The sequence below is a fragment of the Cervus elaphus genome, chromosome 22 (genome assembly GCF_910594005.1).
Source record: "Cervus elaphus chromosome 22, mCerEla1.1, whole genome shotgun sequence".
NCBI classification, from domain to species: Eukaryota; Metazoa; Chordata; class Mammalia; order Artiodactyla; family Cervidae; genus Cervus; species Cervus elaphus.
Window position 1 is genome coordinate 9521429 of NC_057836.1, and position 25736 is coordinate 9547164.

Genomic DNA, 25736 nt, shown 5'->3' on the forward strand with positions numbered 1-25736 from the left:
CTCTTCCAGCCTCTAACAGAGAGATGAGCAGCAACCAGCCTCTTCTGGGTCTCTCACTGGCCCACTGCTGGAGGGCGGGGGGTGTGGGAAGGCCAAGTGACTTGGCAGATCTCTCAGGATGAAACCCAAGAAGCACACGCCTCTTGCTTCTCTTCCTCCCAGGTGCATCCTCCCAGCACCACCTGTCAGGTTGCCCTCACCCTTCCTTGTAGTGAAAAAGAACTTGGAGAAATTAACATCTCCTCCCAAACAACTGAAAAATATTTGAAAAGAGAAAAAAGTTTCCCAGCAAAACAGGAAGAGCAGGAAGAGGGCAAGTTTGCACAGAGCTGGCTCCATTCTGCTGGGAGAGGAAAGGGAACTGCTGGGAACTTTGCATTTCTTCCCATCTGTTTTGCATTCGCTAGAAGAGGGAGGGCTCACCAGGGCCAGGGGGCCCACAGGAGCGGAAATCATCCATGGATTCTATCTGTCATGGCTCAGGAGTCAGCTTCACCCTATCGTAGCCTGGACCATCTCTCCCCCATTCAGTCCTGCTGATCTTGCTGGGGACCACCAGCAATCAACAAGCCAGACAGCTGTTGAAGAGAGAAACAAATCCTTCTACTTTGGGGTGTCTTTGCAGAGAAGCTTAATGAACCAGCAGACCAGGGGAATAGCCTTCTCACCCTTGCTCATCTCTCTGTTAGAGGGTGCCCAAGCTTGGAGAGTCTTGACACAGCTCTCCCTTCTTAACCACAGTCTACTGCCTCCCTGGGCTTCCCTGGTGGCTCAGATGGTAAAGAATCTGCCTGCAATACAGGAGACCCGGGTTTGATCCCTGGGTCAGGAAGATCCCCTAGAGAAGGCGATGGCACCCCACTCCAATATTCGTGCCTGGAGAATCCCATGGACAGAGGAGCCTAACAGGCTATAGTCCATAGGATTACAAAGAGTTGGACATGACTGAGTGACTAACGCACACTCTGCCTTCCTGGACTTACATCCAGGAGGCTGGACTGGGGTTGATTGGAGAAGCAGTCATTGCTCAGTGCTCAGAACCTCTCCAACCACCCAAGGCTTTGCCCTACATCAGCCTCAACCTCGCTGTGCCATTGTTGAAGGAAGGGGGACCTCTTCCAGGGCCCGAAATTGGGCTCTTGTCTAACACTTGGAAATGAATTGTCCGAGGCGACACATGTGGTGACAAAGCAAGAGATTTTATTGGGAAAGGGCGCCTGGGCAGAGAGCTGTAGGGTAAGGAAACCCAGGAGAACTGCTCTGCCACATGGCTCGCAGTTTCGGGTTTTATGGTGATGGGATTAGTTTCTGGGTGGCCTTTGGCCAATCATTCTAATTCAGAGTCTTTCCCAGTGGTGAACGCTCAGCCAAGATGGATGCTAGCGAGAGGGATTCTGGGAAATGGACGGACACGCAGTGTCTCCTTTCGACCTTTCCCAAACTCCTTCGGTTGGTGGTGGCTTATTAGTTCCGTATTCCTTACCAGGATCTCCTGTCATAAAACAACTCATGGGAATGGTTACTATGGTGCCTGGCCAGGGTGGGCGGCTTCAATCAGTGTGCTTCCCCTAACACCATGACCCACCCATCTCGTCTCGCCATGAGCTCTCTCCTGGAGTTTCCTTACAGATCTGAGAACAATGCCCAAGCTCTCCTTTGGGGCCCATAAGACTCTGCACATGGGGCCTCTGCCTTCCTGGAAGACCTCAGTCTCCACTTCAGGCTCACAGACTTCCTTTGGTCCCTCAGATACACCAAGCATGTCCTTGCCTCAGGGCCTTTGCACCTGCTCTTCCTTCTGCTTGGAAAACTCTTCTCCCAGGTCTGTGTAGCTCCCTCCTTTTCCTTGTGCAGGACTCATCTCAGATCCAGCCCCTCAAAAGGCCTGCCCTAACCGCCCTAGCTGAGCACCCCATCCACCTACTCTGTTCTTCCCTACCACACGATCTTAGTCTTGCATTGTTGTTTTTGTTCAGTCACTCAGTCGTGTCCGGCTCTTTGCAACCCCAGGGACTGCAGCACACCAGGCTTCCCTGTCCTTCACTGTCTCCTGGAGTTTGCTCAAACTCATGTCCATTGAGTTGGTGATGCCATCCAACCATCTCATCCTCTGTCATCCCCTTCTCCTCCTTCCTTCAATCTTTCCCAGCATCAGAGTCTTTTCCAATGAGATGGCTCTTCACAGCAGGTGGCCAAAGTACTGGAGCTGCAGCTTCAGCATCAGTCCTTCCGATGAATATTTAGGTTTGAATTCCTGAAGGATTGACTGATTTGATATCCTTGCTGTCCAAGGGACTCTCAAGAAGCTTCTCCAGCACCCCAGTTTGAAAGCATCAATTCTTTGATGCTCAACCTTCTTTATGGTCCAGCTCTCACATCTGTACATGAGTACTAGAAAAACCATAGCTTTGACTATACAGACCTTTGTCAGCAAAGTGATCTCTGCTTTTTAATATGCTGTCTAGATTTGTCATAGCTTTTCTCCCAAGGAGCAAATGTCTATTAATTTCATGGCAACAGTTACCATCTGCAGTGATTTTGGAGCCCAAGAAAATAAAGTCTGTCACTGTTTCCATTGTTTCCCCATCTATTTGCCATGAAGTGATGGGACTGGATGCCATGATCTTAGTTTTCTGAATGTTGAATTTTAAAACAACTTTTCCACTCTCCTCTTTAACCTTCATCAAGAGGCTCTTTAATTCCTCTTCTGCTTTCTGCTGTTAGGGTGGTGTCATCTGCATATCTGAGGTTATTAATATTTCTCCCAGCAATCTGGATTCCAGCTTGTGCTTCAGTCAGCCTGGCACTTCGCATGCCTGAAAATCATGCCCTTGTCTTGTGTGTTCCATGTCTGTAGCTACCTTCTTAACAATCTTCTGGAGGGTAGGGATCCATCTGTCTTTTCTCTGTCAAACCTCCAGCACCTAGAATAGTGCTGGGTACATTAATGGCACTCAGTAATGTTAGTTGGTTGGCTGCCCAGTGTCAGGGAAGTGAGGGGGTATATGCAATTTGGCCCTTGGGGAGGTCATGCTTTATAGGAAGTGATAGCAAGTGACCAAACAGAACTCTTCTGTGCTATGAGAACTCTGCAGACACCCAAATGGGGCCAAGGGTGTCTAGCCAGTTCTACCTGGGGGAACAGAGACAGTTTCATACAGGAGGATAAATCAGGACTCTGTTTTGAAAGATATGTAGGTGTGTCCTAGATGAACTGAAGATACGAAAGTGTGAAAAAGCAGGGGCCATTCAGAAGACAGTGCGTGGTTCGATGAGGCCGAAGGAGGGGGTTGCGCAGGGTGAGGACAGGGAGTGAAGACCCCCGGGAGGGGCCCCTTCGCCATGAGGAAGAGCTCTCGTTGCCTTCTAGAGACAGCGAAGAGCCACTGGAGGGGTTTCTCCCTGTTGATATTTTAGCTTCTGCCAGTGTTGAAAAGTCTTAAAGGGAGGAATGACTGGGTCAGAGCTGCTTTTCCAAAAGATCCCTCTGCCAAAATTGGCGTTCCCTGTATCCCTTGCCCAATTATGACTGTATTCAGGCATATTTCCAAAAGTCTCTACTGGTCTCTTTCTAAAAATAGTTAGCCTTTCTCTGGGGGCACATAATTTCACAGTACAATACTTCGGAAGGCAGTACATGTGCTTCCATTCTTTGAGACTCGTATTGACACCTGACTGCAGATCCTCAGCTTCTTTGTCCGTAGTTTTGTTAAGTCAAATTACATCACATGATGGATCTCATCTGGTACCAGGAGGAGATGAGAGGCATCTAATGAATGTAGAACTTAACGCATTATTCTCAATGGTGAAATAGAATGATAGTATCCACCTCATAGGATTATTTTGAGGAGTAAATTAGTTAATATCGTATGTAAAGCACTTGGAAGAGTCCTTGAAACACGATGATTGCTATACAAAGTGTTTGGTGTCCTCTTTGACCAATACAGTTTTAGTTTCTAGACCTGAGTTTAACTGGAAGAAAGGCTTGTAAGTATGTACATTGTGTGTGTGTGTGTGTGTGTGTGTGTGTGTGTGTGTGTCTTCAGACTGGAGCATACACATACATACACCTCCACTGTCACACACATATTATGTGCCCAACAGAGTTCCAGGTGCCATATTTGTGTTATCTCGTTATCCTCGCAATAAAACTACAGGATGTGCTTATTATCACTCAATGTGTGTTCTCAGTCGCTCAGTGGTGTCCGACTCTTTGCGACCCCATGGACTGTAGCCCACCAGGCTCCTCTGTCCATGGGATTTTTCAGGCAAGAATACTGGAGTGGGTTGGCATTTCCTCCTCCAGGGTATCTTTCTGACCCAGGGATCAAACCCATGTCTCCTGTGTCTCCTGCACTGCAGGTGGCTTCTTTACCACTGAGCCACCTGGGAAGCCCTACAAGATAGGCATGAAGAAAACAGAAGCTCAGAGAAGTTGACAACTAAAAGTTGGCACAGATCACATCACATCTGTTTACACCTTCATCCCTCCATGCACCTTGGTTCCTGGAGGGTAGAAATCCCACCTCTTCCATGTTTGTGTTCCCTGAGTTCAACATGGGGAGGGAAGGGGACACCCAGAGAGTGTTTGCTGGGTCTGAATTCACACATATGTTATACGGTCAAACTTACTCTCAAAAATTCCTTCAATGGCCCACTCATGTGTCCAAGAAATATTTATTGAACACCTTATATGCAGAGTACATCATGAGAAACGCTGGGCTGGAGGAAGCACAAGCTGGGATCAAGGTTGCCGGGAGAAATATCAATAACCTCAGATATGCAGATGACACCACCCTTATGGCAGAAAGTGAAGAACTAAAGAGCCTCTTGATGAAAGTGAAAGAGGAGAGTGAAAAAGTTGGCTTAAAGCTCAACAGTCAGAAAACTAAGATCATGGCATCCGGCATGGCAAATAGACGGGGAAACAATGGAAACAGTGGCTGACTTTATTTTTCTGGGCTCCAAAATCACTGTAGATGATGATTGCAGCCCTAAAATTAAAAGACGCTTACTCCTTGGAAGGAAAGTTATGCCCAACCTAGACAGCGTGTTAAAAGGCAGAGACATCACTTTGTCAACAAAGGTCCATCTAGTCAAGGCTATGGTTTTTCCAGTAGTCAAGTATGGACGTGAGAGTTGAACTATAAAGAAAGCTGAGCACTGAATTGATGATTTTGAACTGTGGTGTTTGAGAAGACTCTTGAGAGTCCCTTGAACTGCAAGGAGATCCAACCAGTCCATCCTAAAGGAGATCAGTCCTGGGTGTTCATTGGAAGGACAGATGTTGAAGCTGAAACTACAATACTTTGGCCACCTGATGCAAAGAGCTGACTCATTTGAAAAGACCCTGATGCTGGGAAAGATTGAGGGTGGGTGGAGAAGGGGACGACAGAGGATGAGATGGTTGGATGGCATCACCGACTCAATGGACAAGGGTTTGGGTGGACTCCGGGAGTTGGTGATGGACAGGGAGGCCTGGCGTGCTGTGGTTCATGGGTTCACAAAGAGTTGGACACAATTGAGCAACTGAACTGAACTGAACTGAACTGAACTGAGGTGTCAGACTGTGGAAGAGGTGGGAGGGACTTTCTCTCACAGAAGCTCCTGCTCCACTGACCTGAGATGCCTTTCTCATTCTTCACTAGCAGGCAACGCCTCTTCATCTTTCAGGTCCCACATTAAACGTCCCCACCTCTGAGAAGACTTCCCAGCCTCCCTTCCTCCAGGCAGTGGGATGCTCCCTTATCTAGCAGGATGTTTCCTTTTATAGGTCAGCCTGCCTGGGCTACGGGATGCCCAAATAGCTGGTAAACACTATCATTCACTTGTCTGCATTAGATTCAGTATGCCAAGTAAAGAAGTCCACTCTTACCAATGTAGAAGGGCACCATGGTATTCATTGTTGTTGTTCAGTAACTCAGTTGTGTCTGACTCTGTGCAACCCCATGCATGAACTGCAGCACGCCAGGCTCCCCTGTCCTTCACTATCTCCCAGAGTTTGCTCAAACTCATGCCCATTGAGTCCATGATGCCATCCAACCATCTCATCCTCTGTCATCCCTTTCTCCTCCTGCCCTCAATCTTTCCCAGCATCAGGGTCTTTTCCAATGAGTCAGCTCTTCGCATCAGGTAGCCAAAGTATTGGAGCTTCAGTTCTGGCCTTTCAATAAATATTCAGGGTTGATTACCTTTAGGATGGACTGGTTTGATCTCCTGAAGTCCAAGGGACTCTCAAGAGTCTTCTCCAGCACCACAGTTCGAAAGCATCAAGTCTTCAGTGCTCAGCCTTCTTTATGGTCCAACTCTCACATCTGTACATGACTACTGGAAAAACCACAGCTTTGATTATATGAACCTTTGTTGGCAAAGTGATAACAGTATCCATGGAGGACCCAAATAAAACCAAAAGATGGAGGAATGGCAAATTCCCTTTCTTTTTGAGCTGGGACATGGATCTTCTCCTGCCCTCAGACATTAGAGTTCCTAATTCTCAGACCCTCAGACTTGGGGACTTATCCCAGCAGCCCCCTGGTTCTCAGGCCTTTCACTACTGGCTTTCCTGGTTCTCCTGTTTGCAGACAGCAGACTTCTTGGGGTTCCATAATCATAAAGCTAATTCCTATAAGATCTCCTCTTAGGTATCTCTGAATGAGTGTGAAGTCTCTCAGTCATGTCCGACTCTTTGCGACCCCATGTAGGCAGACACTTTACCTTCTGAGCCGCCAGGGAAGTCTTATGTATCTCTATATACGTGCTATTGGTTCTGTTTCTCTGGTGAGCCTTGACTAATATATCTAGACTCCCAGGGCATCTTAAACATACCTTTTGTAGTAAGTTGAATAAGGTCCCACCCACCAAATATGTCCACATTCTAATCTCCAGAACCTATGAATATGATACCTTATATACTTTACATAATATGTAACTCTACGGTGAAAAGGACTCAGCAGATACAATTAAGGTAAGATATGTCAAGATGGGAAACTGTCCTTGATTATTTGGGTGGGCCCAATGTCATCACAAAGATCTTTATCAGAAGGAGGTGGTCAGTCAGTCAAGGGAAGGCAAAAGTAAATATTAGAGTGAGCCAAGGAATGCCAGCAGCTTCTAGAAGCTGGAAGAAGGATGAATTCTCTCCCTAGAGCCCAAAGACACCAATCTGAACCTTCTGACCTCCAGAACTGTAAGATAAAACATTTGTGTTATTTCAAACCACTGGCCTGTGGTAATGTGACAGCAGCCATGAGAAATGAATACATCTTTATCCCAGCACTGGTCACACTGCATAGCAGATGCCTTTCTCACCTCAGAGCTTCTCAAGCCTGGGCACCGCTGTTTCTGACAGTTGAACACAAAGCCTTGAAAAGGACTCACAAGAGCTGCTGAAAGAACCAACAAATGGGTTAATGCTTACCGGCTTCATCCAGCTGCCTGTGTTCTGCAGCCTGAGAACACACACACATTCATATCCACATAGCTCACCTGTCCAACCGCCTCCACCACCCCCAGGAGGGCACTTCTATATTTACACAGAAGCCCACTTTGGGCTGGACAGCAAATAGCTATTTCTCATGAGCATGTGGACTTGAAGAGAGGAGGGGGATTTCGCCCAAGGTAATAATTGGACAAATTAGCAGGCTGGTAGGGATGAGAAACAGAAATTTTGACGTGGTTGACTTGAAACCACAAGAATTGGGGTTGCACCACAGGACATGTAAAAATCTTCTTTTCCAACAAATAAATAATGAGAGCAAGAGACAGCCCTGATCGGAACCACATCCCCAGCCCTCTCCACCTCCGACTCTGTGCCACAGCAAACAAACGATTGGGAAACGTGTACTCAATGACACCAAAAAAGGTCCGCCTTGTATCATTAAGGGAGAAAAGTGGATTCCAGCTAGTGTGAACAATGCGGCCCGTTCTGCTGAAAAGAAAGTATTTAAATACACATCTGTACTACATGTATATAACGTACAAAGCATAGGTACGTGTGTTTATTAGGCATAGGACGGAGGCGGGAAGAAGATCCAAGAAGAGGTTAACGGTTGGATGGAGATTATAGACAGTTCCTTTTTTTTTCTTTCTTACTTAAAAAAAAATTGCAAAGAACAGGGCTGTTGGTGTTCTTTTTTAAAAATAAAGTTTAGATAATTCAAAATAAAAGAAATGGCGCGGTTTGTGCGGCAGGACTACGTTGTGCCCCTTCCAGGACAGCCGAAGTCTCCCGTTCGCTCCCCAAATAGGAAGCTGGGCTGTGGTCTCCCCGTTAGCAATGGCGGAACCATTAGAGGAACTGTAGGCGGCAAGAGGGTGACGCGGCCAGGGGGCCTGGGAATCAGAAAACAGACAGACCTGACCGCGATGGCGGCTTTTACCGAGTGACCCAAGGATGACCCGCTTCGGGCCCAATCTGGTACGTGGGAAGCCTGTAGTCATCCCGCGGCCTCTCCTCCCTGGACCGCCGCCCCCCCCGCCACCCCCCACCCCCCACCCCCCACCCCCCACCCCCCAACCACCGCCACATCTTGCTCGCTGCGTCTTCACCCGACCTCCCTCCCGGTGAAGGCAGGTGCCCGCCCAAGACCCCGGCCGAAAACAAATCCAAGGGATCACCCCGACGTTCCTTGGCCCCATTCACAGCCTCCCTCCACCCTTTCCTGCGGTGGCGTTTTTGTTTTAATTCATCTGAACTGGTTACAAAACCATACTCCCACGAATACATAAATAATGGAGGGGGGGGGGAGTGTTTTAAAGAAATTCCCGCAGGGCCTGGCAAGGCAACAGCAAATGCATTTCTGCTGTATCATATTTAACTGTTTGCAAACTTCTGCTGGGAGGTTGAGCAGCGACTGTAGAAATTCCACCCCGCTTCCCCGCCCAGGGCCTAGGAGTGACTTGTAAGGAAGGGTTAAGAGGGAGAGGTAGTCAGCGGTCGGGGGCCAGGAAGATGGAGGGGAGAATGAGAAAGTGTTTGTAAGATTGCACTGTCCGCAACCCGGCTTCCCGCAGGCCAAGCATCTCCTTCCCTGACTTCGGGGCCGCGGCTCCCCGAGCCAGGCTAGGCCCCTTTAAGAGCCAGCGCGCGCCCCGGCCCCGCGTGCGCTCACTTTCCCTAGCAACCGCCCCGGGGGAGGAGGAGGTCCTGGCAACGGCGCACCAGCCCGGAGGGTCACGTGACGGCCCGCAGCTGGAACGCGAGCGCGCGCCCTGCCGCGAGCCCGCCCGCCGAGCCTGAGCGCTGCGGCGCGTGCGCGAGCGGTGCAGCACCGGCCGCGGGAGCAGGGAGTATTATGGGCTGTGGGTGCCGCTGAGCAAGATGGAGCTGTCTGCAGTGGGCGAGCGGGTCTTCGCGGCCGAATCTATCATCAAACGGCGGATCCGAAAGGTGAGCCGCCTCTCAGGGCGGGACGCCTCGCCCCGCAGCCGAGGCCCGAGTCCGTGGGCCAGCTAGGCGAAGCGGTCCCGCTAACCCGGGCTCTCTCGCCCACCCCCGCGCCGTCGCCTCCTCGCGTCCCCGCATCTTCCCCACCCCCACTCTCCCCTTTTTTTCCTTCTCTTTTTCAGGGACGCATCGAGTACCTGGTGAAATGGAAGGGGTGGGCCATCAAGTGAGTGTCACGGGATCCAGGAGCGAGGGGGGAAGGGAGGCAGCGGACACCGGGGCCTTTTTTTTTTTTTTACCTTGGGGGGGTGCGCACATTTGCTCACTCGCATGTGCCTCTGCCTCTCTGGTTTTGTTTTTTATTTTGTGCATGTGTAACTCGGCAGGTACAGCACTTGGGAGCCCGAAGAGAACATCCTGGACTCGCGGCTCATTGCAGCCTTCGAACAGAAGTGAGTTTGGGAAGCTGGCAGGGGCGGCGGGGCCGAGGCTCGGCTGGGGCGCCGCGCGGGGAAGCGGGAGGGCCGGGGAGGGCAGCGCGGAGTGGGGCCCGGGAAGGGGATCGTTTTTAACCTTTTTAACCTCGGGTGTTTCTCGGCCGCAGGGAGCGGGAGCGTGAGCTGTATGGGCCCAAGAAGAGGGGACCCAAACCCAAAACTTTCCTCCTGAAGGTAACCTGGCCCAGCCCCAGCAGCCCCCTCTCGGGCCCCTAGCCCGGGCGCAACACGGGGCCTGCAGGGGAGGGACAGATCCGCGGCCGCCCAGGCGGGCGGGCCTTTCTAGAGGGGGCCCCAGCTGGGCAGGGGGTGGTTGTGAGCCCCCGACGAGCCCCTGGCAGGCGGCCCTGGCCAGCTCCAGCTTCTCTGCAAGAGGGGCCTGGGAATGGGGACGAGGAGGGAGGATGATCCTTGTTCACAAAACCAGGGTCTGGGGAGGCCAGCAGAAAGAGGGTGAATGAGGCAGGTGGGAGCGGTCCACCTGCGGGGGTGGCAGGGAGGTGGCCTCTGCACGTGAGAGCCCTGCTCTCCCCCAGCCTTGAGTGGTGGGGCTCTACCTGGAATTCACGTCCAGAGGAGGAGTGGATATGATCCCCCTCATCGGAACAGGGAGAGGCTTTTAGGGTCGGGGGCTGCCTCCCTGTCTCCAGCTTGCCTCTCAGATTTGTTCTGCATGCCTTCCCTTCCGACAGGAGGATCGAACTTAAATTTGACCTTAAGTCACTTCACTTGGAGTTTTATCACCCAGGCTGGGCCACTGGTTCTGTTAGCCCCACTTCTGGCTGTGTCTGGAGGTTCTAATGAGGATGGAGGGAGAGAGAATAAAAGCATGGCACATTGGCCTTGGCAAGGGAGGGAGACCTAGCTCCAAAGGAAGCCATCTTAGAGGGTTTTGGTGTTTATTTTTTTTTTAATGAGAAAGAACAGAGTCTGGGAAAGGGAAGTCGAGATGACCCAGATGGCAGGCAAAGCTGCAGGCGGTCTCCATGGGCAAGCACTGTCTTCCCCACTAGTGCTAAGATTTTCTCAAGGCCCCGTCCCACCCCGACAACCTGTGACTTTGTGGCAGCTGGCATGGGCAGGGCAGACGGGACTCTGCAGAAAAAAAGGCTGTGCAGAATGGCAGGGCCTCAGAATCTCCAATCTGTTCGAAAGGCTCAAAGCCCAGTTGGTGGACTTTGCAGCCTCCCACCTCCCTCAAAAGGACTGTACATGGGTATAAAGTTTGCCTCGGACTTAAAGCAGAAGTGAAAGAAATAATGGTTTCCAGAATTACATCCTTCTGTGACCCTTGTCTCCAAATTACACACATTTTAGGAGATCCGTGGAGCAATCTTAACCCTTGATGTTTCTCGGGAGGGATGGGGCAGAGCAGCTGGAGGCCCGTGGGCTGTGTGACAGCCTCTGACAGTGCAGCTGGAGTGCCCTCTAGCGGGGAAGTGAGCAATGGCCATGACGATTGATTCAGAATGCTTTTCTTTTTTTTAATAGCTGTAGCTCTGGCTGTGGGCCTCATAGTGTTGAGCCCCTACATGGATTATCTCCTTTCTATTGCTCAAAAACCCCCTGCGAAGTAGGGAATGGTATCCCCTCTTTTGAAGATGAGAAAATCAAGGCCCAGGGAAAGGAGGTGATTTTACCTGAGCTCCCATCACCTAGCTTCCAGGCTTTATCATGTCTCCTTTTCTTAACCCTGTCCCTCAGGGAAGTATACATCAGGTTAAGGGAAAAAGATGGACACACACGGGAAACTGAAGGCTGCAGAGTTGGTGGGGCAGGGGGCGGAGAGGCAGATGAGAGGACCTTGATTTGGAGATGAGATGAAATAGATATTCAGGGAGCATGAGAGATTTGCAAGGGGTGATGGAGATCAGCTTGGTCTGAACCCAAGAGGCAGTGTGTATAGTAAACAAATCACACTTTCTGCAGGGAACTCCTCTGAAGAGAACAGGAGCCCATGAGGTGGGTTGCATTATCCCCATTTTATACATAGAAAAACTTGAGACCAGAGAGGTTAAATAACTTGCTCGTGATCACAGAGAGGGAGTGGTGGAGTCCAGGGCTTTATCTTCCACGTTATCTAGATGTAGTACATGCCAAGCCCTTGGAGCTGTGCCCGTCACCCAGTCAGAGTGCAATAAATGCATTGGCTGTGGTTACCATTTTTAATTCACAGGCAGACCCAGGTCTCACCTTCAAAGAATTCTCCACCTGGGGAGGGGAGAGGAGGAGGAGGGTAAACTAACTAACCCCTTTTGAAAAAACACTTAGAAATTACAAAGTAAGAAATTTTTTTGTAGAATGTTTGGAAGGCATATGTTAGAAAAAGATTGCTCTCAAAAGCACCACCCCTTGGATAGGTAAGTCTTAACATTTCTCAAGTGCTTGCTGTGTGCCAGGCGTTTTGCTAAGCAGGTAACATATACTATCTCATGGTCCCAGGAGTCCCACCAAGCCGGGGTTTCATTCTGGATCTGACGTTTGCCTTGCCTACACACTTCACCAGTCCCCAGGGACCATGCATCACTGCTGGACTCTGGCAGAACAGTAATTACAGAGGTCCTGGAGCCCCAGCAGCATGCAGAGGGAATAAACACTAACCCCCGGGGTATTGGAAAGAGTGGGGAATCCCCTAAGCTCCCTCGGGGATGAAGCTGCAAAAAGCCCTTGTTGCCATGCCAAGGAAGGCTGGCTTTCCCCTGCCTTTGTCTGGGAAGGGGTATGAGGGAACCAGCCCCTGGCTCCACTGGCTCTGAGCTGGAGGAGCTGGCAGCCCTGGCACAGGGAGGTCGGGGCCTCATCTGCTGCCACCTAGTGGCTGGAGGGATTGTTAACTGAGCCACCCCAGGAGGAGACTTGAGACAGAACTTGGAGGACACGTGCCTCTCCCACGTTCTAAATGACATCCTCACTTATTAAGCATCTAAGTCCACAGATAACCTCTTCTGGGGCTTGTGGTCAAATACACTCTAGTTTTGTCTACCAGGCTGCCTCCGGGGTACTGATTAAGCATCCAGCACCGTGGGGATGGGAGGTGGAGAGACCCCCAACCACAGATTGCACTCTTGGGGAGCCCAGAGACTGACCTATGGAAATGTGCCCTTCCTCTCAGCCATCCTAGCTCCCCTGGCTGAAGACAGTCACTGCCTACTGATCTCCCCCACCAGGAGCCAGGGTATCTGTACAGAACCCAGAATGATCATCCATCTCTACCCTCTGTCCAGCCATTACTTTCAGTTCCCTGGGCTCTCTCTGCCTCCACCATTGGTCTTAGCAGTACCCCTTCAGCAGGCCACCTGAGCCTCCACAGCCGCTTGGGGCATAGCTCAGGAAAGTCAAGGGTGTTTTTTGTTTGTTTTCCTACTGATGCTTCATCCTCCAAGACAGGGACCTAATCTGTCCTCCTCTGGAGCCTGTACTTTCTTCCTCGCATTGAAGCATCCTGTACCCTAATTGCCTGTTACTTGTCTTTTCCTTGGAGTGCTGCCCCCCTGGACATAGAAGCTGTGTGTGGTCGCAGCTGTAGCCCCAGGCTACAGCTTATTAGCACTTGCTTAGTGCTTGCTTAGTGAGGGAAGGACTGGCCCCCGAGGATGGCTTACCTAACCTTGCGAGTCTCCTGCCCTGGACCTGGGGTCTCTGAGGGCCCTGCCACACACATCCTGCACCTTCCCTGAGGTAGCAGGTGAGCTGCTGCAGAGTCCTGGGGCTTTACACATTTCACACCTGGGACTGTGTGCAGCTGGGCTCAGGAGCCTGGGACAGTAAATATTGTTCGCTCCTCACAGACTTCTGTCCAGCCATCCTGCCCCCAGGCCATCTTGGCACAGAGACTGTGGTGAGGTCCATCCCACCTCTTAGCCCATCCCCACCAAGCCAATGCCAAGGAGGTTTTAGGTGCCGGCTGTGAAATCCATTGGCACCAGTTTGCTCAGACCCAGGCCCTGAGCCAGACCCTGGGCAGACAGATGAATCAGACCCAGGAGGGGAAGTGCCAGGGGCTGGGAGCGAAGAGGAGGGGCCAAAGGTCTGCCCCCAGAGTTGAGGTGAGCCCGAGCTGGAGGTGCAGCTTGTTCAGAGGCAGAGAAAGAGCTCAGGGCGTCTACAGACAGGCCCAGAGGGGTGGGGCAGGGAGAGATCACCCTCTGCTTTTGGTCACTAAGAATTCGTCCATGGAGGAGTGCCAGGCTGGGCTGCGATCTTCCCTGGTCAGAAGTGGTCCGGGGCTTCTTTCCATGCAACATCCTGGCAGTTCCTTCTGTGTGTCAGCAATGACAGTGACTAGTCTGTCCCTCGGGCCCACAGCTGAGCTGGGAAAGTCAAGCCTTGCAAGTTGGGCCTGGATAAGAGTCTGCCTTGCCCCCCAGCCTTCTGCACTTTGCATCACCTGTCTGAACCTGTTTCTTTTTATCGCTCAGGCAGGGGTAGGAGCACCGGCTGATTTTCTTAAGTGCTGTCAGGATTGTTTCTTGAGTCAGTACTCGTGGGTGGCCGAGGCAGGGGGTGTCCAGAGGTCAGCGGGCAGCCCGAACCCTCAGCCACCTGCCTCCCTCTGTCTCGCAGGCGCGGGCCCAGGCCGAGGCCCTCCGCATCAGCGATGTGCATTTCTCCGTCAAGCCGAGCGCCAGCGCCTCCTCGCCCAAGCTCCATTCCAGCGCTGCGGTGCACCGGCTCAAGAAGGACATCCGCCGCTGCCACCGCATGTCCCGCCGCCCCCTGCCCCGCCCAGACCCCCAGGGGGGCAGCCCCGGCCTGCGCCCGCCCATCTCCCCCTTCTCCGAGACCGTGCGCATCATCAATCGCAAGGTCAAGCCGCGGGAGCCCAAGCGGAACCGCATTATCCTCAACCTGAAGGTGATCGACAAGGGCCCGGGCGCAGGCGGCGCCGGGCAGGGGGCCGGGGCCCTGGCCCGCCCCAAAGTCCCGTCCCGGAACCGCGTTATCGGCAAGAGCAAGAAGTTCAGCGAGAGCATCCTGCGCACGCAGGTCCGCCACATGAAGTTCGGCACGTTCGCGCTCTACAACAAGCCCCCGCCCGGCCCTCTGCAGCCCCCGCCCGCCGGCAAGACCGACCTCGCCGCCTCCCCCGGCCAGGGGCTGCTCCTGGCGCCCCCGAGTGCTCCCTACGACGCCCGCAGCTCCGGCTCCTCCGGCTGCCCCTCGCCCGCCCCTCACTCCTCCGAGCCGGAGGACGCGCCCCCCAAGCTGCTCCCGGAGACCACGAGCCCATCGGTCCCCGACTGGCGGGAGCCCGAAGTGCTTGACCTGTCCCTCCCGCCCGAGGCGGCGGCCACCAGCAAGCGGGCGCCTCCCGAGGTCCCTGCAGCTGCCAGCCAGGCCCTTTCCGCCGCCCCTGAGCCGGCCGGCGCCGCCTCCGAGCCCGAGGCGGGGGACTGGCGCCCTGAGATGTCACCCTGCTCCAACGTGGTCGTCACCGACGTCACCAGCAACCTCCTCACGGTCACTATCAAGGAATTCTGCAACCCAGAGGATTTCGAGAAGGTGGCTGCTGGGGTAGCAGGCGCCGCAGCAGGGGGTGGCAGCAGCGGGGCGAGCAAGTAAGGGGGGCTCCACCAAGAGGGGGGGACTGGGGGGCGCCCTCCTGCCCAAAGTCATACTCTTGCTCCCGCCCCCGCACCCCCCCGCCCTCAGACAACCCCGCCTGTGCTTTGCTTGTTTCAAAAGGCTCGGCGTTGACCCCGGGATGGGGCTGGGTAGTTGGAGACCCCCTGAAGCCCAATGGGAGGGGCAGGCCTGGAACGGGGTGGGGCTGGGGTGGGGGGCGAGGGCACCGGGAAGTCCTCCCTCTTGTCTCTTGGCACCCTCCTTGCCCACGCACAGTGGGGCCTGCTGGGTGGCTCCTAGGGAGCCCCAGAACCTAGGGTTCAGCTGCCCTCCCCACATCCCGTCCTGTCTCTATCCAGCTTGCTTCCAGCTCTCGCGCACAGCATCTGATTTCTCGGTGCTAACCCCCGGCAGCTGCAGGGCCCCTTAGGGGACCCCCATCCCAGCATGGGCACCGTCCCTTTCCTTCCTCCAGATAACCCGGGAAGGAGGGGCAGGGATGGGGAAGCCAGGACAGAGGTGGAGCTGAAGGCGGCCGTGGCCCCTCTCCTCCCCTTTCCGCCTCCCTTGTGAGGGCGGCAGGAGCTGGGCCCACGTTTGGACCACCCAAGCGGGCCCCCGTGGCTCCCACCCACCCATCTTTTTCCTAATTTCTGTCTTGAAGGTGGGAGGGGCTGGCACGAACCTCGCCTGCCATGGCCTCCCGGCATCTAAAGGTCCCTCAGTTTTCAACCAAAGGTGCTACAAGAACCTGCGGCGCGGACTTCCTGCTGCGCATGCGCCTGCCGACCCAGGCGCGTCCGCGTGTATCCGTATCTGCGTGGGGCCCCGGACCCTCCCTGGCCATCAGCCGGGCCTGGGACCTGATCCAGGTCCCAGGAGTTTGCTGCGGAGGCCGAGCTTCCCGGCACGCGTGTGCAGGGGCGGGTCGCCCAACCCCCGCCCTTCTCCTGTGGGGTTGTCGGGCCTGACATGATGGGGACTGAGGCCGAGGGGAGACAGACCACCGTCCCAAGCTGCTGCTTCCTCCTGGCAGTTTGCGGGGAGGAGGAAGCCTGGACACGGTTCTTAGCGTCTCCAGCTTCTCCCCCTCGCCCCCAGCCCCCCGCCCCTTCTCTCTTGCTTGTGATCGCCCAGGCTTTGTCACAGCCCAGCCTTCTCCAAGCAGCAGGAGGCCTCCACTGCTCTAGGCAGCTTCGTTTTCTGCTGCGGCCTGGGAACATGAGTCGTCCATGCCAGTGGCAAAGACCAAAACCCCGGTTTTAGGCCTGGTGCTGGGAGGGCAGGCTGGCCCAAGCTGGGGATGGAAGAGGGGGCCCGGTGTCCTTCCGGAGAGCGGGCCTGTGCAGGACCTGGGGTCTGGGGCACAGGGAACGCAACCCCGCTGGCCAGCCCTGGGGCACTGCCTGGGCTGTTTGGCACAAGTGGGAGTCCTTACTGGTGGCTCGAGGTGGCTTCTTGGTATGTCAGCTTAGAACCCGTGATGTCAGGAGGACGCAGAAAGGGAATTCCGGGTGGGTAACAAATGCCTTGGTCCTGAGCATGGGGAGGACTCTGTCTTCCGACTGTCCCTGCCAGAGACTGTGGCAGGGTCCTCTGACCCTCCCCATCCCGCCCTTCTGTTGGCTCTGTGGCCGTCCAAGTGCCAATTGGCTTCGCCCCAAATAAGGGCTGGTATTTCTCCTCTTGTCGTTAGAGGGGATCCCCCCCACCAACCCCCACCCCAGGTGCGTATCCACCTGGGTGCCAGTTACAGGTGTTTCCAGAGACCATAGAAATGTGTTTTCCTGAGAGTCCGTGTCATTCGTGACCTTTTTTGTAAAGAAGTTGTGTTTTCAGAGGTGATTTTATGACAGGAAAGTGAAAGAATTAGTTTTGCAAAAAACAAAAAAAAAAAAAAAAAAGGGGGGGGGAAGAAATAGAAAAAAATATTGTGGGATTCCTATGGGGTTGGGGAGGGTGGGGAGAAAGCTATTTAAAGAAAAACTAGTAACGCAGCGATTGCACAGCTGAGGCGGCAATGTTAGGAACGTGGACAGAGGCCCAGGCCCAGCTGGGAGGGCGCCCCCACCCCGGGCATGGCGACAGCCCCTCTTCCTTGGCCCGAGGCAAGGTAAGCCCTCCCTCCTGTGCTCAGCCCAGGTTCCACTCTTGTCCCAGCTCAGATGGAAGGATGATCTCTGTTCCCAAAGGAACTTGCCAGAAGCTGCAGGGGCGAAGCAGGTAGAGCTGAGATTGGGGGAGATAACGGTCAGCAGGGGTCCCACTGTAGCCGGGACCCAGCGTTTGTGACTCTCCAGGAAGGCTGGTGAGTGGGTACAGTTGGGTTCCTTGCCCCCTTCATTCCTTTGCCAGCCTGTTGGTACATCTGGTCCCTCCACTGCCACCCCATGGGGGCATGTCCCTCCCCATTGCCCCAGTGACCATGACACCCCCAAGCTTCCATGGCCAGGTAGGTGTTGCTGCAGGTGTCAGGAAGACAGGCGCTGTTGACTTGGGAGAGCCTTTGGTGGTGATCATGGTGGGTTGGGGGTAGCCCTAGGGAGAGGGTGTGCCCGCTCCATCTCTTTCCACAGGCGAGTTGCTGCCCTTGACCCCCAGCTGTGCAGCCCTCCCCAGCAGAGGCTGGTTCCCAGGCGGGCAGCTCACCTGGGGGCCCAAGTGGGCACCAGGTCAAGAGCAAGTGGAGCCCTCCTTACCTCTCTCCTAGGGTGGCTCTGAGTCGGGCCCCGCAGCCCCCCACCACACTTGCACAGATCAGCCTCCCGTGGGTCCTTCCTCCTCTGCTGCTGCTTTTCCGTTTGCCTAATTACCAAGCAGAAGTTGCAGTTTGGTTGGCTTTATTTTTTGTATGTGAAAGACCCCTCAAGACCCGACCTCCTTCCTTGTTCAATATTGGCTGGGGTCATCTCCCCTTAATGCCACCCTGTTCTCACCCCCATGTCATAGGAAACAGATGAGGTCTGGTGTCTGGTTTGAGGTGGGAATTTGGGACCCGTCTCTGTCTCATTCCCCTCCCAGATGCTCAGTTTGCCCGTCTGAAATGGGTGTATTGGGCGGCATGGCCTTTTCACCTGCTGGTGTCCCGGCAGCTGCTGAGGATTAAGTGGTGGTGGAGGTTGCTGGCACTGGGGCCTCTATTCTCCCACAGCTGCTTTTCATTCTCATCCTGCAAAGGGGTCAGGATCAAAATGGGCTCCAACTGAGCCCAGTGGGGCAGGCAGAGTGGGAGGGGTCACCCCACTTCCAAGGCCAGGAAACTTGGCCTCTGAGAGGCAAAGCTGCTTCATTAGAGTGAAGAGCCCAGCTGCTCTGGCCTTTCGGGGACAACCTTTGAAAGGTGGGGACCGGGTCCTGGAGCTACCACAAAGCCAGGGGCTTCCCCTGAGCCAGGCAGTCTTGGGTGAGAGGTCAGCCCAAAGGAGGAAGCTGTTGGCTCGGGGAGCTGGGACACCACCAGCCTTTCTAGCCTCTGGGTGGACCCAAGTGGACACACTGCCTTTTGTGTCTTTAGGGGTTTTGTTGGTGGTTGTTGGTTTTGTGTTTTGGGAGGTTTTTTTCTTTTCTGTTTTTTTTTTTTTTTGCACTTGGCCCATGCCGGACAGTGGGACCCACCTGGTCAGTTCCACTTTCAGGCTCCCATGCACTAGCCCAAGGCAGCCTCTTGGGGGCTTGTATGGTTTAAGGAATCACTTTGAAAAAAAGAAAAAAAAAAAAAAGAAAGTGTTTAAAGGTTGTGGTTTTTTTTTTTTCTGTCTGCATCTCCTCTCAGATTGAGAAAGCCCAGAATTAGGGGCCACCACTCCAGGACAGAGGGAGGGTGTCCCCAGCCTGGCCCTGTCTTATTGATAGTTGCCAAGACACCAAGATGGGGGGGACAGGCTGGGTGGAGACTGAGGTACCCACCTCCCAGGCCTGTGGCATCACCCTATCCCGCCTTGAAGGAGTCAGCACTCCACTTCAGCAGTGGGTGAGTGCCTATTGTATGCAGAGCTTCAGCTAGGCAAAGGGGGGCTGGTGGTCTAATGAGGGACCCCTTGCAAGAGGCCACACTAGAAGGAACCAAGGGTCCTGGGGCCTCCCCCTGCTATTGGGCAGAGTAGAGATGGAGACTTCTTGTTGGTTTTAATTTAAAAACACAAAAGCCTAAAGAAATGTATCTTATAATTTTTTTTTAATTTTTGAAAAGCTCATTTAATGAATTGTGCACGAATGAATTCTATATATATAAAATATACATATATAACTCTATATTTGGGGAGGGGCGCTGTCTCTTTTTTCTCTCATTTTAAAAATGAAGTGTTGTTGCCTTTGTCTGTGGTTCAACCATCCAGCTCCCAGCTGGCTAAACTTTGCCTCCAGTGGTTCAAGACAGGAAACTAGTAGGGTGAGTGGGAGACCGGAGATGCAGGGAGGGGGGCGCTACCCCAGCATGGGGCTGGGCCCCCAGGCCACCTGCTCCTCTCCCAGAGGTCGCGGGTGGAGAAACGCCTTGTGTTGGGTGTGGATTTCGGTTCTGTTCTGGAATTGGTTGTTTCTGGGCCGGGGGAGGGGGGGTCTGTGCTGATTACTCTCGTCTTGTATGTTTTGTTCTGCTGCTCTTCAATATTGTATCAATGCCAGGAAGGGGGCGCGAAAAGCCTCTTTGGCCCCCCCCAAATAAATTGTCACATTCCGAAGCTAAGGTCTAGCCCCTGGTCTGTCTCATTTCTTCTGGCTGGGACTGTGGTCCAGAAAGCTCAGGCCATGCCTCCCCCATTGCAGCGAGGAAAGGGGGGCCCTGGCCCTCAGCAGTGGGGGGCCAGTGCTCCAGCCCATTTCCAAGCTCCCCCTGTCCTACCCCGCCTCCACCTCATAAGCTAAACTTGAAGGGAGTCCCCCCCCACACAGGTAAAGTGCGTGTGTGCCACTTCTTGGAACCTGGAGCCTGCCTGGTTGGCGGGCATGTGGGAGGGCTGAGGGTCCCACCACTGCCCAATCCCCAGTTGGAGTCACAGCACCTGCAGAGAGGGGGTCCCCCAGGGGCTGGATCCCTAGTCAGCGGGTCACCACAGAGCCTGGGAGGGAGCAGGCTGGGGTGGGGGGCACAGGCTATACCTTTGCCAGCGGTGGTGGTGGTTCAGTCACTAAGTTGTACCTGAGTCTGCGACCCCATGGACTGCAGGACGCCAGGCTTCCTTGTCCTTCTCCATCTCCCAGAGCTTGCCCAGACTTGTATACTTCCCTTGCCAGTAATAGCCCGTGTTAACAAGAAGCTGCTTCAGTTCAGAGAAGCCTGTTTCATGGGTGCTTGTGCGCCTTCTCTAATGAGAAGAATGGACTGAGAAGCGTGTTGGACGCCCACAGGGGTCTGAAAGCATCAACCCCCTGCAGACGCCAGAGCCCCCCTCACAGGTCTGCTGTGAGCGGCACCTCCGTCCATCCATAGCCACTCATTTATCAGGCCTGAAACAGATGTCACCTTCCAGCCCTCCCCTTCCCCACCGCCCCCACCCCCTTGTTGTGTAAGCCCCAAAGCTGGCCTCTCCAAGGTGTCTCCACCCTGCGCCCCCAACCCCACCTGTCCTGACCCCAGCTCCTCTGACAAAACCTGCATGATCTGCTGTGCCCTCCCGACACCTCACCTCAGGGGCCTGGCAGCCCTGCTGAGAGTCTTTGGGAAGCCCACTGCCCTCAGGATTGTGTCCCAAGTGTCCCCCACCCCCCTGGCCACACACACGTGTACCCCCCACCACACATGCACACACAAGTGTCCCCCCGACACATACACACATACATGTCCCCCTGTGACACACGCACTCTACTCAGGGTTGTGTCCCAAGTGTGTCCCCCCCGCCACACGCAGACATTCTACCCAGGGAGAGCGCCCTGCCTGAGCCCCCATCCCTGTCCGGGTCTGAGGTCTTGGCCCTCCCATCGCTCACGGCAGGCTGGGTCTTCATCTCCAGCCTCACCGTGCCCCCCAAGAGTCCATGCCTGACACCTGGAGGCCCCTGTCCACCTTTTTCCTCTAACTGTCACCAAGCTCGGTCCGCCTCCCTCGTTAGCACCGTCAGCGAGGCTTGAGAATGGCTGAACGGTCGACGTGGGGCCCCAGTGCCACTCGTCCAGCTGGCCGAGGCCCAACAGGAGCGTGTTTCTGTCCGAGAATGGTCTAGAAACAGAAGTCGGGCAGGGGGGGTGGGACTCCGTGTTGAGTCAGGGCTGGCCGCCTCCGGGCCCACTCGCACTTCGTCATCCCGCCCAGTTCAGGGTTCCGTTCTCCGAAACCCCCACTCTGTACTTAAACAGCAATAACCTGAGTAGTTAGCACACCGGCTGCCTGTCGGGCCTCTGTGAGCTCTCTCCCCTCCTCGAGCCCTGCCCACCCTCCCCAGTGCCCCGGGTGATGAGCCAGCATCACAGAGGAGAGCCAAGGAATGGAAGAAATTCCTTGGCCCCCCTGGTGGCACAGCGGAGCGGGGCTTCCCCCAACCCCACCCGTTTCTCTCTGGGATTGAGACCATGGGGGCTGCCCTTGTCAGGGGCGAGCATCTCGTTGCAAGCATCATGTTCAGGGTTTAGCATCTCAACTGCCCTTGTCACAAGTCCTGGGTGCCCTGTCTCAGCAGCTACGTCCGACTCTTAGCTGCTAATAAATGAGTGTGACCTTGGCAGCTTCTTACGGAGGATGGGAGGGTTTGTGCCAAAGCTTGGGCAAGACCACACAGCTGGCCTCAGGGAGCTCAGCGTGCCCTGCCTGAGGTGGGTCGGCGCCCTGGCGTCCCGCCGAGCTGGTGCTCCTAACTAGCCCCCTCCCCTCACCCCACCGTATTCCTGGACATCACTGGAGTGAAGGTCAGCCGTGGGGTGAAGTTTAGGAGCCAGGTAAGGCGGAGGGGTTGAGATGCAGTGAGAACGACAATTTTGCAAATTTATTGTCATTTCATAGAAGCTGAAAGTGTGCTGCTTTTTCTGTCCTTGTTACGCTGTACCTGAGGTGAAGGGGGGTCAGAGTGGCAGCATCTAAATGCCGAGTGCCCCCCAAGCCAGAGCCCAAGCCTGTGTGCCTGTCTGCCCCTCTTTGTTCAAGCTGCTGTCCTCTGAGGGCTCACACTTAAGGTCTCCGCTGGGAGAGACAAGCAGGGACAGCTTGCCCATAGGGCGGGGCCCCGAAGGGAGCAGAAGTGAGCGGGGGTCCTGGCCTCTGGGCATCCATGGGCTCTGAGCCTCTGAGAGTCAGAGGAGGGATATAGGCCAGGACTTGAAATCACTGCGTGAGCTCTAATGAGGCCCAGGTAGTGGGAGGGGGGTGACAGGAAGTGGGCACAGAGATTTAGAATACTGAGGATTTGGTGATTGGCTTTGATTATGGACTTCCCTGGTGGCTCAGATAGTAAAGCGTCTGCCTACAATGTGGGAGACCCAGGTTCGATCCCTGGGTTAGGAAGATCCCCTGGAGAAGAAAATGGCAACCCACTCCAGTACTCTTGCCTGGAAAATCCCATGAATGGAGGAGCCTGGTAGGCGACAGTCCATGGGGTTGCAAAGAGTCGTACACGACTTCACTTTGACTTTGAGTGCTGTGAGAGGGACCCTCTGAAAAACCTCCTGGGCATCTGGTGCAGGTAAAGGAGTGGGTGTTGTCGTCACGGGCTGGGAAGCCGGCGGAGGAGTCAGCCTGGGAGGGAGGTGAGTGTAGTTCGGGGCACCTTGGATGTGAATCAGGCAGAGGAGCCAGGAGGAATTTTCACCCAGAGGTTTGAGACGTGGAGCGAGTTCTTTCTCAGGCTTCCCCAGTGGCTCCAGCAGGTTAAAAATCTGCCTGCAATGCAGGAGACGTGAGTTCAATTCCTGATGCGGGTTGGGGAAGACCTCCTGGAGGAGGAAATGACAACTCACTCCAGTATTTTTGCCTGGGAATTCTCATGGAGAGAAGAGCAGTGGACTACAGTCCATAGTGTCAAAGAGAGTTGGACACAACTTAGGGACTGAGCAGGCACCTCCCTGGTGCTGCTGGAGAAATCGGTCCCTTTGCTGAAGAGCCTTTGCCCCCAGGTGCCCCTCAGCTCTGAGATGACTGATCACCAGACATCCTGGAAGGACCCCCGGGGACTTAGGTGCTTAGCTGCTGAAGCCATTGGGATATACAGCCCCTGCCTGCCACCCCTACTCTCCCAACTTTATGCCTTTCACCTGAGTGAGGTTGTGAAGTAGGTGGCTGGGGGATGATGAACCCCATCAGCTGGTGAGGACGTGGAGCAAGGGACTTCCCAGGGTCACTCAGAAGCAGAAGAATGGAAGCCGGATCTTGGGTATGACGGATGGAAGCTTTTGAAGAGCCAACTGCTGCACAGTACTAGAGACACTAAAGAAACTAGAACATTCTTTTAAATACCCAACTGAGCTTCCAAGAGAGTAGAGAAATCCCCAGGGACTAAAAACAAACAAAGAGGAAGCCAAAATCGGGGTGACTGCTTGTTGCCAATCCTTCAGGGGGGTCTGTGGGCGGCTTGGGGACAAGGGTGGAGAGGTTGTTGACCTTTGCTGATCTTGGCAACTGAGGAGCTTGGGGAGACAAGGCCTTGGGCCCCTGTTGAGAGAGTTTTGGAACTAAGACACCTGAGTAAAGCTGGACCCATATCTTCAGTGAAAGAGCAAACAGAAAAGAAATAATCCTTTTGCAAAAAAAGCAGAAGAAGTTGTCAAAGAAGTTGGCTCATTTTTGGCTCTGTTGGAAAAATAAAAATTGAGTCTCTCTTGAGAAATTCTAACTCTAGGCATTCCCTCACACAAAATTTGAGGTTTGAATTTGCATTGCCCACACGGTCCCAGAACTCCTAAGTCTGGAAATTAATATAAAAAGCAAACACGGGGTGGTTTACACCCACAGAGCAGGTGGCAGTAGCAAAGGCAAACCTCTCTGGAGAGACATTCCCACAGTAAAGGCCACGTGGGCTACTCACAGATAAAAGCCTTGCTAACACGAGCTCTCAATTCCAAATTACAAAATGTACAAAGAAGCAAGCCACAAACCACAGAACAACAAACATCATATATAGAATCCTGCATCTGATGTGTTATTTTCAAGCACACACCGAAGGTTTCCAAAAATGATCGTGAATATCCTGTAGTAGGACATGAAACCAGTCCCAATAAATTTCAAGAAATTGGTATCACAGATCATGTTTAATTTAAAAATCAATAGCAAAAACTTAACTGTTAATTAAAGACAAAACCTCATGTATTTAGACAGTAGCCCAGATCTCTCATTCCTGTGCATTTTTCTCCCTCCCCAAACTTCTGAAGTCTCTTTAGAACAGTGAGATTCCAGAATGGATGTGAAAGTGTTGGTCAGATGGCGGGCACATAAGAGGGTCACAGCCAGTCTGAGTTGAAGCTGGATGTGGGAACTGGTCCCCCTCTGATCTCTAGACGGAATGTGATCATTAGAGCCAAAGACCAAAGTCCTCTCTGTCTTTTCCAAAAAATGGGCTCAGCGGGTGACAAAGACATGAGCCTGCATTTAAAAGACAGATATCAGCCATCAGCCTTTATGAGCCAGAGGGTCTGGGAAACTCTTGCAGAGCCAGCCAGGGTGGGCTGCTAGGAATGGGACAGAGCAGGTGGCAGGGGTTCTCAGTGCTATGTCATAAAGATGAGCCCCCCTGCCAACAAGCCCCATGCTCTTTTGGGGTGGATTTGGAGGTCCCCAGGGGTTCTCTGTAAAGGCTTGGATACTTCCATCTGTGAGCAAGGAAATAGGACACGCTTTGGAAGAGGCACACGTGGCCTCTGTCCCCCACGGGGACTCATTATAGTGATCGTCATCTCACTGGCTCCCTGGGCCACCCGTGCGGGTGCTCACAGTTGTTTCCACGCAGTGGCGTCCTAATGGAGGCTTACTGTTCTCACCATCCCTGGCTCCCTCCCGTGCTCATCTGCCAGCCTGCCTTTGACAACTCGGGCACCGTAAAAAGACCCTTGTCCAGGTTCAGGTGGCTAGGTCACTCCCCTCTCAAGGCCTCGAAGCTCCTCAGCAGTAAAAGAGGCCAGGACTCCTTGCTTGGCAGGGTTCTTTGGGAGGACTGAATGGAATGAATGTGAAAAGCATTTGTTCAAGCACCACATGGGTAAGAAAGGACACAGATCTTCCTGACCTGTGTGGCCAGGATTGACCACTCCTCTGACTTCCCATCCCGGTGTTCCAGCCTCCCCCTCAACAATTCTTGATGCCTTCCTCCCATGAAACAGCTTGTCAGTGGTGGAAGAACAGTGGAGGAGTCTGAGCTCTGCCTGCTGTGTGATCT

The 25736-nt window shown here is 53.8% G+C and overlaps 2 protein-coding genes across 2 annotated transcripts in view; both read left to right on the top strand.

Moving 5' to 3' along the window:
* The first annotated feature begins 8790 nt into the window (after positions 1 to 8790).
* CBX6 (chromobox 6) lies at positions 8791 to 20137 on the top strand. The gene is made up of 5 exons (XM_043881082.1): positions 8791 to 9388; positions 9568 to 9611; positions 9772 to 9837; positions 9990 to 10056; positions 14446 to 20137. Exons 1-5 carry the CDS (start codon positions 9320 to 9322, stop codon positions 15442 to 15444), a joined length of 1245 nt encoding a protein of 414 aa, XP_043737017.1. The 5' UTR covers positions 8791 to 9319; the 3' UTR covers positions 15445 to 20137.
* Positions 17526 to 25736, top strand: part of NPTXR (neuronal pentraxin receptor) — a 42307-nt gene continuing 34096 nt past the window's right edge. The window contains exon 1 of the mRNA XM_043880786.1: positions 17526 to 17560. Within this exon, the coding sequence (XP_043736721.1) occupies positions 17526 to 17560 (35 nt within the window). The remainder of the gene's footprint in view (positions 17561 to 25736) is intronic.